Source organism: Plectrocnemia conspersa, unplaced genomic scaffold, assembly GCF_051122295.1.
Source record: "Plectrocnemia conspersa isolate PC_06_02 unplaced genomic scaffold, ASM5112229v1 ptg000014l, whole genome shotgun sequence".
Taxonomy (NCBI): domain Eukaryota; kingdom Metazoa; phylum Arthropoda; class Insecta; order Trichoptera; family Polycentropodidae; genus Plectrocnemia; species Plectrocnemia conspersa.
The window spans coordinates 9,966,088-9,986,046 of record NW_028277178.1 but is presented as its reverse complement, the minus strand read 5'-3'; the positions used below and the strand labels follow the sequence as shown (position 1 = coordinate 9,986,046).

General features: G+C 32.3%; 1 protein-coding gene across 5 annotated transcripts in view; it reads left to right on the top strand.

Annotated features, from left to right (window-relative positions):
- Positions 1–19,959, top strand: part of Rgl (Ral guanine nucleotide dissociation stimulator-like) — a 35,473-nt gene that overhangs the window by 3,507 nt on the left and 12,007 nt on the right. For 2 of the 5 annotated variants that reach the window (XM_088203781.1, XM_088203779.1), the window contains exon 1: positions 13,881–14,223. The exons of 2 other annotated variants lie outside the window; for them this stretch is intronic. In XM_088203781.1, the coding sequence (XP_088059907.1) occupies positions 14,050–14,223 (174 nt within the window). In that variant the 5' untranslated portion in view covers positions 13,881–14,049. Of the gene's footprint in view, positions 1–9,277; positions 9,357–13,880; positions 14,224–19,959 lie in introns of those variants that run through there. One more of the 5 variants, XM_088203780.1, reaches the window with a different exon arrangement.

Below are 19,959 nucleotides of genomic sequence, written 5' to 3'. Positions count from 1 at the left end.
CACATGTAGTATTTGTTTTGTGTTTTCGTTTTACGAATACAATTATTTTCCTATGCCACGTGACACTCAAGTTTTCCCAGTTTGCTGGAGTGTGAGCGGAGCCTACTTTATTTGAGAAGTGACGTCCCACGCGCGGCCATCTCTCTCGCAATACAGCGGAATCGCATGGCTATATTTGTTGAGTCGATTGCGTCATTGACATTAGAATTGGCCCTGGGTGTGGGTCACCGTAAAAACCTTACCAGGCGGGTCTAGAAAAATGTATAAATTTGCGGCCTACAAAAGAATTTGCCAAAAGAAATATTAACAAACGGTTAAAACGTAAGCAAATTTTATAAAATTAAATATAGAAGCAGGGAAACCTTACATTTTCTCGTTAGTAACAGTCAAATGTATTTTATGTACATCGATTTAGAGAAACCTTTCAACGCAATGAACCATGTTATTTTAATATACATGTTTAACCACTTTCGTTTCTTAGATACATATTTTTCGGGTTTCTAGCCCTAAGGGGTGTGTGACTTCGCAGCCAGAAATAAACGCTGGAAAGCTGGTAACAATTTATTTCGTATTACATATATTGCAAAAAACTCTTGTGGAAGAGTATTGCTTTTCTCCAAGCATCGGTGGAGAAGCTGGCGGAGGGATGATGTCCTCTGAGGTCTCTCGTTGCTCGTCTCGTAGTGTCTCTCTGTAGTCTGTCTCGTGGTCTGCCGCTCTGTAGTATCAGCTGAAGGCCTTCCTGCTGCCTCGTAGTGTCAACTGAAGGCCTTCCTGCCGTCTAGAGTGTGTGGTCGTAATCGATCGACTGGCTGTCTCTCGTGTGCTGTTTTGCAGCCTGTCTCGTAGTCTCACGATGTCTCTCGATGTCCGGCTTTTATTCCACCGATATCTCAAGCTATCTGTCGAAGTCTGCCTGGTGTCTCTTGGAGACCGGCCTTTTGTATTATAGGTTGGGAAGGTCTCCAGAGAATCACAACCATACAGAGATCATTCAACCAATTGTTGCGCTCGTTTATTCAACCAACAAAACATGTTCACGCCTTTAAAGAGTGATTTGCTAGATGGACATTTCAAAGGTCGAATAATGTAGAGGGTTGAATTTTAACAATGCTTTTTTCTGTCGCCCAATGGCGTATTATTTGCGCAAACTTAATGCATAAAATAAATAGTTTTTCTCTGTATTTCAAGAGTAATTACGACGTGGTTCTTCGACGCATTGTTTTTCGTATTCCTTTATGTCCAAATGATCGTTTTTCTCCTCTGAATATTACTAGTGTTATTGTGGTGGTCCGTTCAATGTTAGTCTTTGTTTATATTATACTATTGTCACTTTCATTATTGTAATTATCGTGGTTAAACGAAGAAGAACACATATTCAAATTTATTTTTCTGCAGTTATCTGTAATTCAATGTCTGTTTATTACTTATACTTCGCAATTTTCAACAATGTTACCTAGAGTGTCGCAAGAACTGAACCTAGGACCAAGCTTTTTTTTCCGTTTTTAAACTAATTGTTCAGATTTTTTGTCGACTTCAGTTCGATTTATATTCTTTGTTGATATGGACTTGAGTAAATCGATTGTCGTTTAGTATTAGTAAATGTCACGATTAATCTTTTAAGATCTTTTTAATGGAAATGTCTAAACTACGATTTTGAATATTGGTTTTTATTTTACAAACTTATAAGTTATAAACATATCAATTAGGCTTTCTAAATTATGCAGATAGAAACAAAGAAAAATACACGAGATTAAAATTATTTAATAAGTAAGAATATTCATACACAATTGATTAGGTAATATAATTATAGAATTATGTAATTAATTTATAAAATAGCGTTTTCTTTAATTTATGTTTAAATACTTTGTCGTCCTTTAATGATAATTGGGTAATTTGTATTTTGTTCCATGAAAATTGTACGCGTTTGAAATTTTACGTAATCAAATCAAAGCAAAGCAAAGGAAAAAGCAAACAATTGTTGTTTCGATTGGTTTCAAAACTTATACAATCGCGTAAGAAATCTTTATCGAGCAGTAGCGATTATAATCATTTTTTATTTATGAAGCCCACTTAAATTATTATGTAATTGCTTGTTCTATGTATTTGGAAAATATACCTGGCTACTATACATTTAAGGATATGGATTTATATATTATATAAACAATTGTGTATTTTATTCTATCTGAGATTACGAAAAAATTACACTGATCATCAGGAATTTTCTATAGTGACATATTGTATGTATATTCAGTAAATGTCACTCAAATCTTTTCTTAATCGATTTTTTTATATGAAATATCTGCTAAATTATTGCAATGTAATCAATACCCTGATAGGGTCAATGCCTTTCAAGTAGTTAGGATTTTATGGAAACGTTTTTAATTTTCCAATCGAAAGTTCGATATGAGATAAAGTGACAAAGAACACAATTGTATTACATAGAGCGTTCTTAAAAATCTGATAAGATTGATTTATCAATGCTAACACGTGACAAAACTGTTACTTTCGTTTTCTGCGCTACATTCTCCTCTTTGTTAACATTGAATTATCATTTGTAGGTGTGCCTTGCTTTTTATGACTATATGACATGTGTGCATTTTGCAACCGAATTTATACGGCTTATTGTCTTAGATTTAGACGGTGAGAAAAGTAAGACTATTTTTGATATTTTACGACGTCTGTCTTCAAGCGTACAAAATTGTCCAATTGCCTAAATAGTTAGTTTTTGGTGTTTCAAGTGCATTTTTAATCGCTGCGAAAGCGTATCTGATTCCGTCGCGTCTCATTGGCTCTTGCAGTTTTCATTCATTTTTGTTATTGCGTGCTATGCTGTTAATTTCTAAATAATTGTCCTAGTTGTTTATAAAAGACTTGCCGGTAGCATACGAGCGTTAAACGTCCGATACTTATCGGACGATTGAGGTCATCCGTCGTTTTCCAAGATGGATGTCATTGTCAGGAGGAAGTTAGCGCTTTAACGTTTATAATCGTGACGAAAAACTATTCATGCATGTAAAACAATAATGGAGCTAACCCATTTCCATTCGTTTATGGAATTAAATGAATCCAATTCCCATTCATGTGTTTTCCAGGGTAACGAAATAAACGTATTGGTTTTTTCATTTACTTTTATACCAACTTCGTTACAGAACTAATGTTTTTTCTTTCTATACCAACACAGATCACATGCTCTTGCCTAACATATCACACGCTTTGATTTTAACCCTCGACCTGATTATGTCCCCTTCTCAGTTGCATAACAATATTTATTTATTGTGAATTTTCCGTTGCAACCTGACAGACGTTAGCCTAATGCATTACAACAGGATCAACACTATCAACAATGACAAAGTTTTGGGACACTACTGTTATCAAAGTCTATAAATCAGTGACATCTTTTTCATTAATTATAAACTTTTATCACAGTTTATAATCAATATATGTCACTGCTCGATTTTATTTTAATTATTCATCACGATATTTCTCCGTTGAGAATAGGAACATCTAAGTAAACAAGCTGTAATTATCGATGATAATTATTATCATATAACAATTGCTAATTCTGATCTTTTAGACACCATATAAATATAAAACAGTAGGGCCTATGTATATGAGATTCGAACCTTTTTAAGTCTTGTTTGTGTATTATATAAAAGTGTATTAGCCACCGATTTATACCACTGGTCTATCGTGTTAGTCAATACTATTATAAGTAATGTGTTTAGGCTACGTTTGTTTACTCGTTTCTGCAAAATAATTTGGCATCAATAAAATCCATGGAATTTAAAATATGCGCTATGCTTATTACGTCACTATAATTCACATTAATGACAAATAAATTACATGAAGGTAATAAAAATTATGGCAATGGTTTATGTGATGGTCATTTTAATTTGTCAAATAACGAAGAGCTAAGTTCATTGATCTATCGTTTTCTTTTAAACTACGCGTGTATAATACCTATGCCGGAATGCACGCCTGAATACGTTACAAATTATAAGTGTACAAGTATATTTACTTGGACATATAGGTATAATTGAGAATACAACAATGACAATGTTACGGTTCGTTACGCGTTACGTATTAAAATGTGTATTGTTTATATTGTTAGAGAGAGAATATATATCTGTTTGAAAGGCCGGCGTCTCATATGGTGGACGATTAAGCTTCGTGTTTCTGACTATTATTATTTACACTGCGTTCTATAAATTTATTATTACTGTGTTTGTAGATAGAAGGACGGAGACGACGTCGTTCTAAACGAAGCGTGCATTGTTGTGTCTAAGGAGAAATTATTGCAATTTTTTTTATTATCACTCTTTCATATATCCATTGACTACGTTTTCACTTTAGAAAATTTTCCCTTTTGCCGATTGTTTTTGTTCAACGATCAAATAGAAATTGGGTGTTCTCACGTGTGCGATGCACACTATACTTCTGCTGCCAATGCAACGTTAATAACATTAAAACGTGTATTTAGCACAGTTATGAGAACAAGGGCGACGGCACAGTGCTTTTGTGATTATTAGCGATTTTATGACTCGATTCGTACGACGCTCTATTTAACGATGGCAGGTGTATGCTAGTTAGTGTATCAAATGTCACAAAGCTCGGATATATGATTAAATTAGTAGAAGGGGTCGGATAATATCCTCCCAGTAATATAAAATAATAAGCAACTAGAAATTATTGCTAGTGAAGCTATCTGGGGCACATAATTTAATGCCGGTATGATGACAAAATGAAAAGGTAAAATTGCGATTTTAACGATGCTATTCAAAGTCAAGATTTTTTTATACATCATATCGAGAAAAATATATACTATATGTATTATAAAGAAATCGAGCTTTTCAAATGCCTCGAAGCCGTTCTACACTTGAAATATTCTGTGAAGGAAATAATCCTACGTTGTAGGAATTGTTACGGAAACGCAGTGTCTTATTCTTAAATTTTGCTGTATCTTTCTTGCGCCATTAGCTCGAAGCTGACACAAAATATTAATAAGAACCATTATTATTGCTATTAAAGCTAAATATTTGTTATTATTATTAACTCGGTAAGTTTATACAAATATAATTTAAAATTAGAACCCTGAATTAAATATTTATCAAGCAATTTGCTAGTTGCGTTGGCGTTGGAGAAATTCGCAATATGTACTTTGGACGCGAGGGTGAGAAAGAGTCTTGTTCCAGTAGATTAGAACTTCCTAAGTTTATGAAGTGGAACAAGCTGAAAGGTCGGTATATTTTCACTCGTGCTCTCCGAGTTGAATGTATTATGTATATACTGAACATTATATAGAAATACTTGTTGACGTTAATATTAGGTGCTTAGAAAACTAACTGTTTTTTTTATATTTAAACAATCAAGTTTTTTAATTATAAACGTTAGACACTTGTTTTAATAATCATGTAATCTTATGGACGACTAAGTAGGATTTGTGAGGCTGAAATAGAAAATCTTTCATGAAATAGTTAACTTATAGCAGCTAAGTAAGTAATGTTTTTCTTGCGCTTACTCTGGATTCTAGGATGAAATTTAAATTTCACTTTTAACGGTTTATGAACACGAAATTAACGCGATATCTAGTTTGTCACATTTTTAGGATTGACGTTTATTGTATTTCATTGACACATACGCGTTGATAATCTGGCGCTACTTCCCTTACTAATCTACATTTATTAATCTCGCGTTTGCATCCGAATTGAAGGTTTATCAGCACATGGATGTACAGTAGTTATAAAATACGTACATATTTTATTATTGCTGGTAGATAGATAATAATTTTAACCAAAGTTAAATATGCAAGTACACGATTATGATAGATGTATTGAGTTGCAGGAGTGTCCAGATGAGTTTACCTCTTCTTCACAAATTTGTGACCAAAGAGGAGTAACGTCCTGGTGTCAGACTTTATACACCAGAACTTCGCTTAACGAGTATAATTCGTTCCAGAATCTTACTTTTCAAGTGAAACAATTTTTCTCATATGAATCAATGTTAAATACGATAATGCCTAACAATAAGTATAGTTTGACAGCTAGTTTACCGATGACAGCTAAATATCTTTCGCTTACAGACTACTATAGAATGGTTTTAGCCCAATCCAAGACTTCCCAGTATTCTCATCGTCACTCGTTATCCGAAACGACGCTCGTTAAACGAGTCATTTTTTAATAATATGTTTTGCTCGTTATGGGACGTGCTCGTTTAGCGATGTTCCACGGTATATTATTTGCTTTCCAACGGTTCCGTCAGATCCACTTCTTTCGTTTGCACGCCCCTGATATAAAAACTAATCGGGGTGAACGTTTAATAAAGGCTTATGTTGCGTGTCATCCTTGGGTGAACATTTACAGCCCGGAATAATATAGTCAATATGGTGCTGGATAAATAATTCAAAGTCTACGGGTTCGGATCCCGCAGCAGACGAAAATTTGCTACTATTAAAAGTTGATTCCAGCTATAAAGTGACATCTGTTGACTGTAAACTATAACAACAATTCACTGATTCCCAGATTTAAGTGTGGTGTATCTAGGCATTCTGATTTCTTGATGATTTTCATTTCTCGAGAATTGAGAATTCTCGACATCACTCTTCAAATTTCTTGATTTTGAGAATTTTTGTTGAATGAAAAAATCTATGTAATATAGTAAAGTATTGCAGATACATTATTACATATTATTCTAAAAATAACCCTTTAAAAAACACATACCATCTGAAGTTGAATCAATCGTATTCGTTCTTTTTTTTGTTAAAGAAATTTCGGCCGTGGAAAAATTTCTCTCGTTTTGTGCTGATGTTGGTTTAATCGACAACAAGGCTTCAAGTAGGCACTGTAAAATATTTGTTCTCTTGACCGTCGATTCAAATATTTTGAATTCTTTCTCTATTAATCCGTAAGGTGTTGGTTTTCTTACACAACTCTCTGTAAGGGTGAAAGATTTTTTTTGTCTAATTGTTGTGCCAATGATACATTTTCAATCTCTTCAATGGAATAAGCCATTAAATAATCTGTGAATAATTTCTTTCTCGATTTTACATATTTCTGCCTTCTAAGAATACCTAAAAAGTCATTCTTTTGACTGGTAAAAGATTCTAGATTTTGAATATTTAATTAATGTCAATCTCTGGTTTCGTCGATTATATCATTTCTCTTTAAGCTTAGCTCAGAATTGATATTTTCCAATTGTTTTGACAAATTTTTAAGGCTGTCAATAATAATCGTGAGACAACTGTCAATAACAGCTGTTTATATTTTACAAAAAAATATATATAAAAAAACTTTTTTGGATTATCGAAAAAGAAAAATAGCCCTAAATCGTTTTGTATTCTGCTGATTACCATTCGTAATTTCTTCTTATCGGAGCGGGTTCTTAAATCATCAAAGCAAAGATAAAGCCGCCAGCCGGTTAGAGTAATAGAAAATCGCAAAAAAATATTGGTCATTCAAATACATTCGATCTTCAGAGAAAATATGCATATTTTCAAACATCTTATCGGAAGGTTTCTTATCTGAGTGTCTTCTTTTATTACTTAAGCAAAAATAAGGCGAGTAAATTTGTAAACATTTTTTGGAATTCCCAGATCTCTATTAAACCCTTCCAAAGAGCATGAACCCGCCTTTACTTATGCATCATTTTAAAAAGGGCAGTGGTTATAAGAATAATATTCGTACAAATTTAATTTTATATAATAAAAAATGCTTGATAAAATTTCTAGAGAATCAAAAATTTCTTCGAGAAATGAAAATTCTCGATTTGAAATTATTTCTCAAGAAATTCTTGCGAAATAATTTTTGAAAAGAAACACTAGGTGTATTAATACTTGTTGTAGGTATTGGTTGATTATCCTATTGGTTATAATTTACCCCCTTGTAAGGCATTGGGCTCAAGCCTGTCATGCTTAAAAAAACATTTGTTTGCCCTTATGAAGGTTGTTTGAAAACTGTTTGCCCTTATGAATGTTGTTTGAAAACTGTTTTCGAATACTGGTTTAAAATAAGGCTAGAAATATACTCTCCATTATTTTTTTAACTTGTACGCAATCAGTATACTTTATTATATAGTTATAAATGTAATTACTTTCCGAAAATGTGCTTGAAAGCAAATTTCCCCATAAGAATTATATTATTTTTAATATAATTTTTATATATTTTTTACATATATTTATATTTTTTTAAATTTATTATAAAATAATTGATTCACTGATAGCTTAATGAAATATTTTTCTATACATGGAACTTTAACTAAGAACCTTTCCAATGACATGAGGATTTGGCGAGAATTTGACATTGCATTGTAATTGAATAGATTCATGGCTCGCACTGCTACAGCCTTACTCGGGTGGTGCCTTTCCACGAAATTTTTCACCTTTATCATATTTCACAGATATCCCTAATTTCATTTAAAGTGAGTCTTTCTCTTCCCCCTCAGATGAAATTAATCGTTTTCAAAAAGATAAGGCCTAATAACGCCGCCTGACCACAATGCGCACCAAACAGCCACTTTTTGCGCTGTAAATCACATGAACATTTTTCTCGCCCCACATGTGGCACTTTGCTAATTAACATACCCAGAGAGGTGGAAATGTGCCTCATCAGAAATGAAGATTTTCTATTGAAAAATCACATAATCTGAACTTTAGTTTTTGTGTTATCTGAATTTTATTATATATGGGTGTAGGTGCAAGTCCAAATACAAAATGCGACAAAGGGAGCCATAAGAAAAGCGAAAATATTTTCGGCTGAAAAGCAAAAATATTCTTGCCATATCCCCAATGCTTCCAGCCTCTATAATTTTTTCATTACGTTGCGAATTGTTTACTCAGTAGGTCGATTACATTGACCATCTTCCCGTAAATTTCGATACATAGTTCGTACAGAATGTTTTTTTCTGTAGAACAATTGAACAATTTTAATGCGTTGAGTGGTGGTTAAGCGATCCATTTCGTAAATGTGTTGTTGCAATCTAGCATTTAATACTTTAAATACGCGTGATCATTGACAACTGTCTGATTTACAATGCTGCCAACATAGGAAATTCGAATTGTGTCATTCTGTATTAGATGAACTTTGTTTGCTCTATCAGTTTTCATTCATATCAGTTTAGCGTTCAAAAAATTTTCAAGTTCAAGCCGTGTCTTGATTGCGCAAGTTTGTCCAAGTCGGAAAATTATCATCATTATCGGGAAAATCCTGGCCGTAAGTCAGAAGATATGAGCGGCGGCGGTGTCATTCGGCGGTGTTCGCCGGTGGCGGTGCACGCGCGTCGCGCCGTCTGTCGTTTTGTTCGAGTTTGATCCCCGCGACATCCGCGCTCCTTCACTATCGATCGTTACACGCGATACCTAGGTATAGACGCTTGAGCTATATAGAACACGCGACCCTCTGGACGGACCAATTAGCGCGAAGGAAAATTCGTCCATTCCCTCTCGGAACGCAATCAACAGCGAATGTGTCAATTGTGTATGGTGGTGGCTCTCAAAGTTTGACAGATTGAGAAGTTTTGATATGTTTAAAAGTGCGTGCGTTTCGCGCCTTAACATATATATAATTTTACTATTGATTGTACTATAAATCATGACTCAATCCTAGTACTATAACACAGTACCTTACGAATGAAACTATTATAGATTATTATAACCGTATATTGATCCATGATTGTGTCAGTCATATTTAAATTTCGAATTTGTATGAATAGCTTTTAATATTTCTTCCGTTTTGATGTAAAACTTTCTTGTTATTGTATAACAAAAGTGCACTTTTTGAACGATTATTGTTTTGTACCACTTGTAATCGTTGTATTGCAGCCGTGCAAGCTATAAACGAATAACGATTCACTTTCGTTTATCAATAATATCTGGTTTTATATAAATATACATATGCATATGAATGGCCCATTTAAAGATAATGCGAGGCCCGGGGCAATTCATATTACAGAGACCCTTCTAAATTAAAAACTATGGGCTTGTACAATGGTTTTTAATAATCATAAAAAAATATAAAATTAATAAATTTATTTTTGTGCTCTAGCACTTTAATATATGTTTAGCTTATCTTGCTCATTTGCTCACTTTTGAATAGTATTTCTCATTAATCGATGTTTTACATTTTTAAAGGATTCAGAAATGGTCCAAATATGTCCATGATAAACAGTATATCTACATATATGTATGTTATATATCTTTATATATGAAACATATTTTTTTATTAATACATAGCAGAAATTCAAAATATTTTTTGTAAAAATAAATTTAACTTTAATTCAAAATATAATAGTTAAAATTCTAAATTAAAATCAAACCAAAGCTAGAGAATTGAAGCGATAAACAATATAATAATAATGTTATCCCTTGTAAACTAATAATATTTCTGATTTAATTAACAGTTACTTTCCATAATATGACATTTTCCCTCATATTTGGTAAAATATACAACATATTATCGTATTATTTGTATAACATTTACATAAAATCATTGACGCTTGTACTCTTTGGTGTACGAATCCTTGCATTTTTTATTTTTTGTGTTGTTGAAAATGTTGTTATATAAGTATGTTTGCTTATTGTTGGACATAAAACTTTTATTTTCAAACAATATTTTCGGAGTGGTAATTAGAATTTCCTGTCTTTTTTCTATACACCACTCACACTACCTGCTCTGTGCTTAGCTGTGAATTTAGCAGATTTCACCCACTAATAGTTTTCAAAGTTGCAGCGATTACAAACCATTTACAGTTATTCGTATAAATTTACATTATAATAAAAAAGATTTTAAGAGAATTCTCTAAAAATATTTTAATTTTTATCGAGAAATGATTTTCGAAATGAAATATTACTTTCGCTATTTTGAATTAAATTTCCATAAAACATTAAAAAAACACAATTATAAGAAAGACATATTATTGAATCGATGATTTGGTCAAAAACGTTTATGTGGAATTATTCTTCAGTATATGTTTTCTCATTTAATTAATATAAATATTTCATTTTTTTACACTCAAGTTTAACTTCCAAGTAATCTAAAGTTGTTTTTTTAAATTTAATTATTAATATTTCCTTATTCTATTATACATCAATATAAAAAATATTACCTTCTTATTAATTATTAAAATATTTTTACTGCAGGAATATGGACATTAAGGCATTGTTAATAAGTGATTTATAGATTTTGAATTTAATCTGGTGACTCACTACTTATTTAGTAGTAAATATTTATGATTACACCGTTGTAACGTATTAGGCTAACGCCGATATATTGTCCGATTGAGTGATATTATTAAAAAATATAATAATGATTTTAATTTGTTTAAAATATAAACAGGAGAAATGATAAGTATACGCACTTTATGATCCTATGCCTTTGTGGAAATAATTGAAATGTTCACTTGTGCATTTTATTACGGAATATGGTAGTTTAAATTAAAATACCCAATATTTTTGGTATTTTAAATCCTAACCAGTAATTATGTATTAATAAAATATCACGTTGAACTTTTAATAAATACGTTAAATGATTTTTAATATCCTGTTTTTCACGTTTGTGCCGAAAAGTACTTCCTCTGTCTTTATCTAGCTTATCGAAAGCTTATCAATCGCATGTGTGTACAGTGATATTATAAATATATCGTATATTCGTTGATGTTTTTTTAATGACATCGACGCGCTCGTGTTTGCAAGCTTACGAGTGTCGTTGAAAAACATAAACGACTTCAAAATTTTTTTACGTAACTCGATAAATTAGTTTGTTTTTATGTTCTTTGTACTCCGCAATCCAATTAAAATTATAAAGACAAATTTTCTTTTCAATTCAAATATCTAAGTGTTTTTTTATGAATGATAAAAGTAAAAAAATCTTATAATTTTATAGGAAAACCTTTCAGTAGAAAATAAGAATCGCTTCGAAAGAACGCAACTTTAGTGTTTATATTTTTTTTCTATTCTTTCTACTTTCTCCCGTGAAAAATCGCCCACCGACAAAACAAACACATAAATTTAAAACTCTAGTCCGAATCCACCGTTCGTTTCTTTTGTAAAACCAAAACGAGAGGTAAAAAGCAATCCACCTCTGTTCGGCCCCGGAGCAGTAAAATTTCCGATAAAAAGGCGGTAAAGTTTTTCCGTAAACGTAAATCATCCGATCGCGAGCACAAGTTCAATTAACAATCTTATCTACTACGTTTTGTGTAATCTTACCTAAGAAGTAGTTGTTCTTTCAATTATTACGATAATTACGACAACATGAGGTTTTTGACATTCACCCAAGCGATCGATCGCGTGTATGTTTTCAGAAACCGAGACTTTTTAATAAGAAATGTGTGTGCATTTTCGCGATCGATACGTTACAACATAACATGTTCAGAACAGGCGCCGAAACACTGGGCGTTAATAATTTCGTTTAACGAATTGTTTGGATGCGCGTTTGTGTCAGTTATAATATAATATACTAAGCTAATTGCGCGGTGCTAACACGCGTTACATAATTGACGATGATTATGTAAAATTATACGTTTTTACGTCACCGTAAAACGCCGTCATTGACATTGATAGTGATTGTTCATTCAATTCATTTATGTACATATATGATTTTTATTGACGTTTGTGCGATTCTGGCGAATTCACTGAATAAATTGACGTATGTACCAATTGTGATGAGGATGTATGATAAAAGGCTTTTGTATGATATCAATCTATTATAATTATTTTTATTTAATTACAATCAATTATATTTTATGTATTGTATAATATCATTAAACTTTTATATTATTGTTAATATACCATTCATTTATTCTTAATAATAAAATATTTATTATAATTATTTTTATTACTAGAAAATATTGGAGGTCCAAATATGAGTGGTTCTGCATGATCTTCATTATTTATTAAATTGAACCTCTTGTTTATGTATAAATACCGCAAATAAACAAAAACGTAAAATTCGTTCGTTCGATATATAAATTAATATCGGAGGGATACTTTAGAAATTGTGAGCTTGCGTGCTTTGAATAATTTAAGCATTTTATTATGACTGGTGTATTTTACACCCCTTATTTTTTTGTTATTTCAAAGAATGCCTAATTTTGATTGACTGTAGGGAATGAGTCAGAAAACTGAAATAAGTCAGCTTTCGTGATTCATTGTAGGTGTGGGTATACGAATAATACTATAATATTTATTTAAAAAAACACGCGGCTTTAATTTAGATCACCATATTTTTTGAAGAAGTAGAGTAATACATAAAGTAGTGACATCTGTTTGTTTGAATGAACTACACTATGCCGCGCATTATTATGATTTTTTTGAGAACTTTGAGAGCTGTTTATTAGAAAGAAACCCGAAGTAGAACATATTTTTATTATGGTCAGGCATGATTTTAACATTTTCATTGAAAAAACTTAACAATATAATATACAATAAATAATATAAATTGGGCCGCGCATCGACAATTTTTGTGTTTTTTTTTTTAAATTTAAATTTAAAGAATTAATTTAATTGAAATTGATTTGAATATAGTGTGCAATGTTATTTTAATATACTTTTTAACGCAACATCACATCAAGTTTAACGGTCGTAGTGTAGTGTTAGTAGATAGTATCATCATCATTGCACGATGCATTTTTTCAAGTCTAATGTCTTCCTCTACAACAATTTGAACGTCTACTACCATGACGCACACCGACGATTGTCTTCTTACATTTTTTTCCCTCTCGTGGGAAATCGTCTCGCGTTATTTACATACATCGTTCAAGATGTCGCAGTGGATGCGTTTCTTTGTTGGCAGATTTTTCACACACAAAATAAATAATAAATAAAAAGTGCACGCGCCTTTGTCGCGACAAGCTTATGGCGCATGCACGGTTTTCGGTTCAGTCGGTTCACTGTTGATATGCGTTCCGCGCGAGCAGCACGCGTTCGTCGTCCTTCCCCGATTGCTATCTGTCTTTCGTACAACAGATGCCGAATCGGTTGCTCCAACTTGTGCATTACATAGTTTCAGTGCAAAATGAACGACCATTGTGATAAGTGAATTTGTTCTTTGTGTGATAATGTTGCTGTGGACCTCGAATTGTACTCACGCCGGTCAAGATTTTTACCAAAGCCTCACCGAGAAGACCAAGCAGTTGGCGCACAAGTGCGGACATATCAAACTGCAGAACGCCCCCAAAACTAAGTCGGAAAAACAGCGAAAACCGAAGTCCCTGACTAGGTGGTATGTGAAGGTGAGATGCTAAGCCGTCAACGATCTGATTCTGCGATTATTATTATGTATTACATTGCCATGTTGGTCAAATACCATAACCGCCAGCTCAAGAAAGTTGTATTACCATTGAGCGTTTAATGAATCACGTAAAACACCTGTGTGTAGTGATTCGTTTAAATGAGACTTTTGTGACAAACCAGAATCAGTTGATAAACATTCACTTGAATCACTGTAACAATACGATTAATCAAAGCACATGTTACATTTATATATTAATAGTATTCTATAAATATTGCAATGTTTATCATATTCACGTGCACTGTCGTGAGAGAAAATTATCTTGAATTTGAACTAGGTTTGCCTTTTATCTTAATCTCTCCATATTCAAGCAATTGATTGACACCAGCATTATTGACAAGTACCGCATAATTATAATATTTTTATCCAATATATATTTTATTATTATAGTTAGTATTAGAAGTAAGGCACAGGTGTATGCTATTTTTCTACTGGCGTTTCTTTATTATAATTTTATATGATACACAAACATAGCGATTTTATTTTTATTGAAACGCATATTATCCTTTTGAAATAACAACTTTCCAAGTTTTCTTTACATCAACTTTTTGTATAAAAAAACCCATAATTAATGCATTTTTATTTTTTAAACTGCAAGGGCTGTGTCTGTAAAACATTTGGAAGGGATTGATAAAATAATAAAGGTAAAATTGGAGTTAGAATAACATCACGTTATTTTAAAAAGATATATATTCGAGAGAATAATTTCGCCAATTTATATAAATATAACCAGCACGATTAGCGCTTCTTCTCGAGAAAACTGACAAATCAATAATTTTTATTTCTTGAAAATTTTCATTAAGCCCTTTTTGTTATACCATAAATTTATACAAATATTTTACATTATTTACAATCGCTGCATAAAAAAAGGTGGGTCTTAGTCAGATGCTTGAAAATATGCATACTTTCCTTAGAAGCTTTTAATAGAAGTCCGAAATTGATTGGCACAAAATCGTTTATGATTTTCTCAACTACACTAGTTGGACCTATTTTTTCTTTGGTAATCTAAGAAGTACATGATTAGATAAGAAGGAATTGACAAGCAATCGGCAGGTTCTAAACAAGCATATGGGATTTCCACAGAGTTACGCCATAATATTTGCCCGTCGTCTAACGTCTATCTCGTGTTATCAATAATTCAAAGTGGTTTTTATCGTTAAAGAGGTTATAGATCTCTATCTTGTTTGAAATATGAAAAACGTTAAGTAGCAACAGCTACGATTTAAGTATAAATACATGAGTCCGAAATTGTTTCGTAACTAGACGCTCTGTAATCAATCCATTTTGATCCTTTGATTTTTCTGGTCTGGTGTGTTCTTTTCAACGATCATCCAGTTCTCTGTTCATCAAACTATTGTAAAGATAACTACAATAATATACTATATACAATAATATAATGCACATACTATATTTTACATGTTTTTTTTATATATCAAAGTTTTGAGAATATTAAGAAGTGAAAACACTGAGAAGCCAGAATGCTTAAGCACGATATGCCAGTGGTATAAGTCGGTGACTAATACCTGAAAGATCTGGGTTCGAATATCATATGCATCCTATTGTTTATTTTCAATTAATTTCATATCATGTCTGGGAATAAGTATTAGTGATTATTGTATAATTTCGATCGATTATGCCAGATTATTTTTTCCTACATTTTCCTAATCTCACTAGTGAATATCGTGATTAATAATTGTAATAACATAGAACTAGGTCGTGTATTGATTGTGAGCTTTAATAATGCTTTATAATCAATCAAATAGATATCACTGATTTACAGACTTTGCTTTTCCTCTGGTGTCTCACTACTTAGTAGTTGTTGGTTGTGTATACCCCATTGTAACGCTTTGGGTTAACCCATGTCATGTTACAATATAGGATTTACTTAAAAAAACATAAATAAGTCTCACTCGAGAAAAAAGTTTCCCATGAAAATGTTTGAACTAAATTTTATTTACAATCACTGTCTTGGAACTCATTACTGATTTTTCTTTGTTTTATGTAGTATAACTATTACTTTGTTTATACTATTTTTATGAAGGTAAAAACTATTTGCCCAATTTTAATTTGTATTTGTATTTTAACGTATTTATATGAATTTGTAAATATAAATTTTGTGTATACCTTTAGATTAAAACATAAAATATACTCGTACGTTCGTTTTTATCCCATTAACATTAAATACGTATCATATTATATGTGTGAGTACGGGTCATAGTATATATGTAGCTAATGCATGCTGTTATTTTTTATGAAGTGTATGGTTAACGTATGATTTTCGTGTAATTTTCACAGCATTATTATCATTACTCTATTCGGAATTCAAAAAAAAAAATAGCGTGCTGTTTAATATTCAGCGTATCCACAAGTCAGCACTCTTCATGAAAATTAAATTAAATCTTAAAATATCCTATGCAGTGTTTCTATTACGAGCATACTCAGCGCCCACCCTAATTATTTCTCAAAGACAAAAAGTTCAACCATAATCGTCAGCATCCGGGGTCTAAAAATAAATCACAAACCCTTGTCGTGACAGGGTGCACGACTCTAGACGCCCGCACGCTCTTCCTAGCAAAGTGACAAACGCCTAACCCCATCGCGGTATTATCGATCACCCACCGACCACCCTCTCTGTGCCCTTGCGTTACTCAAAGGCCAGATTCTAGCGTTTTAATGTCAATGGTAACTGTTTCACGCGGCCGTGACTAAACGTTCACAGTTAGTGAATAACGAAACCGCAACTCGGCGCTTTTGCGTAATTGAATCGTTGGATAAATATGCAGTGCATATATTCGGGCGTGTATAATAGGAAATTAACAATCACGACAGTGGTGTTAACATAGAAGGTATGTCGATTCGTCTTCTTATTTATTGCCAGCTGGGTGTGGTTCTAAAGGTGCGCTTTCAACGATTTATTAAACGATAACACACGGAATGAAACGCGCGATGTTTCTACGTGTATAGTGTGATACGTTCAGACGGATTCGAGAGAAACGCTGCATTAGTAAAATATACAATGGCGTGCCCTACGTAAACGATATGTTACGTTTCAGTCGACAGACAATAAGGAAACGATCTAAATATTATGGGAGTTTTGTGTTTTTACAACGCGGTTAATTATAAACGTATAGATAGTAGAATGACACAGCGACAAAAATAGGATACCATGATTTCCCATAGTTTTCCAAAAGGTACTTTTAGAAATTATCAAACTATATTTTTGCATTGACTATTTTTAAGGATAATAGTATGAATCTTTCAAGCCACGTGTTCGTAATGACTTTTCAATGATACATGTAATATAGTTTTCGAATGATTGGTACCTGAAAAACACATTTAATTACCACGATAACAGCAATTCGTTAATTACCATTGCATGTACGTCGAATGTTGATAATAATATTTATTTGATCTATCAAATGTGTACTAATTGTTGTTTTAAACTTTTCATTTTAAAGATTGACTCGAATATGTCTTATTGAACTTTATCGTTACTCCGTTTGTTCCTTATATTATATATTGAACATTGGTTCATCTATCTTTGCCATTGTGTACTTCGTAGTATTCGGAAAGGGATCGCTCTTCTTTTGATCTGTCCATCAAAAGTGCTTTTCTGTTTCATTAATTAATTTACTAACTTCTTGGTACAGAAACAAGGCCATGAAAATACCTTTTGGGATGGTTTTTACTTAATCTAGTTACCAGACGCTTATTTTTATATGATTAGTAAAGACATTACCCATATTTCACCTTCAACTTTTTCGTTGTATAATAAAATAATATATGTTCGGTAAAAATGTTATTTATCTCTGAAACAAATACCCTACAGCCCATTAAAAATTTATCCGATTCTTTCTTCTGTGATGACGTCGGATCGGGCAATTCTCGCCCAAGTAGCAGAAGCGAATATATCAAATTTTGGCAACAAAGGGTTAATGATAACTTAAACAATAAATTGGTAAGCGGTTTACTTTGTGATTTGCGTTTTTAAAGGTGCGGGTTAAATGAGTAATACTTTTACTACAATATATATTCTTCATTTTTAAAAAACATGCTATATATTTTTTTTCTTGTTCGACAACGAGAAAAAAAATGTTTGGTAATAAAAACCCAAGATGTTATTATTCTAATAATGTTACTGGATCAAATGGCCCAAAACTTTTGCACAGTGATTTTTTTCACAATTTAGTTATTCAAACTTGATACTCATTCCATATTAAGATAATTAAAGTGTTGCTCGATTAAAATTATATATTTGATTGATAAATACTGATCGATTGATCATGTATACACACAATAATGATATATTTAGAGAAACGTTGAATCCACCATAGTACTAATAATAACAATACACATGTGTGTTTATACAACATAAATATTTATTTTCTTCTCAATCGCTTTATCGTGTCGTATATCAATACTGTTATGTTATCTGTCTGAATGTCTGAAGCTTCAAATTTCAATAATTCGAGAATAGTTGTGCTGTTTGTGGTATATGTAATGTAAATGAACCCAGACGTTAGTCACCGAGCTTCCAAGGAAGCTCCCGATTATCGATTTTCCGAGTTTGAGTTATTTTTAAAGGAGGTTTTCCCCGAGTTTCATAAACGTTCCGATTAATTTACATCGTTCGACTCGGTTTGGGGTAAAAACCACCTCAACGCCCCTAATCTCTCTACCGTACATGTAAAAAAATATTTCCGTTCCGAGTTTATTATTTATTGCCTTTTAACTTTCGGCTTCGCGGTCGTCAGTGACGAAAGCGAATTTCCTGGTAAAAAAGTATCAAATTGCCATTAGCGAGCTCGAGTTTTCGGTTAGTGGCAGTACGTTAAACATGGGAGTTTGCGCTATTAAATGCAATCAATGGCGGATTTACGTGACGGCGATACGTTCACGGTGTTTTGACGGCTTTAAACGTCGATTACATTTTACGATTCGGCCGGCTCGACAGAAAGGAAAAATCAATAGGGCGGAATGATTACATTTAGAATGCGATACTTAGGTATTTGATTGACCAGCACGATAGATGACCGGTAGTGTAAGTCATTGCTTATCAATTGTAAGAACGTTAGATATGGCAATTAGATAATGTTGTCTTTTATTGATTTCTTAAAAATCCTTTATTTAATTCTTTGCCGAAATTATTACGATGTAATAAATTATTTAATTAATTAAATTCTAATCTGACTAACTGTTATTGTCAACGCGTTATAGAGCTACGCGTTGTTGATTATTTTGATTGGATGGTTTGTTCTTACGTTGGCGTTTTCCTCGGATAATTATTTTAATGAGAGTATTCGAATGACTAAGATTAGGTCTTTAGGTGTTCTTAAAACTTCCAAATAATACTCATCAAGTGTATTTTCTTTGATATAGTTCGCTTAACTTAACTGAACAATTCATTGAAATATTTTTGCACGTCTAAGCAATTAATTAAATGTTGACAGGATTGACAAATTCCTTGTATGCGTTAGAAGAAATACAAATGTCTGGATATTTTGTGGAATCACACAAATAACATATTTTGCGTATCGTAATAAGCTTTTAGTATTAAATACATTATTGTAATTGTATTAGTAACACCGACAATTCGGGCCTTGGTATAATATTAATAAAAGGCTATTGAGTTGTTCACTCAAATTTTCTCAAGTCCTAATAAGTCATTTAAAGCGAT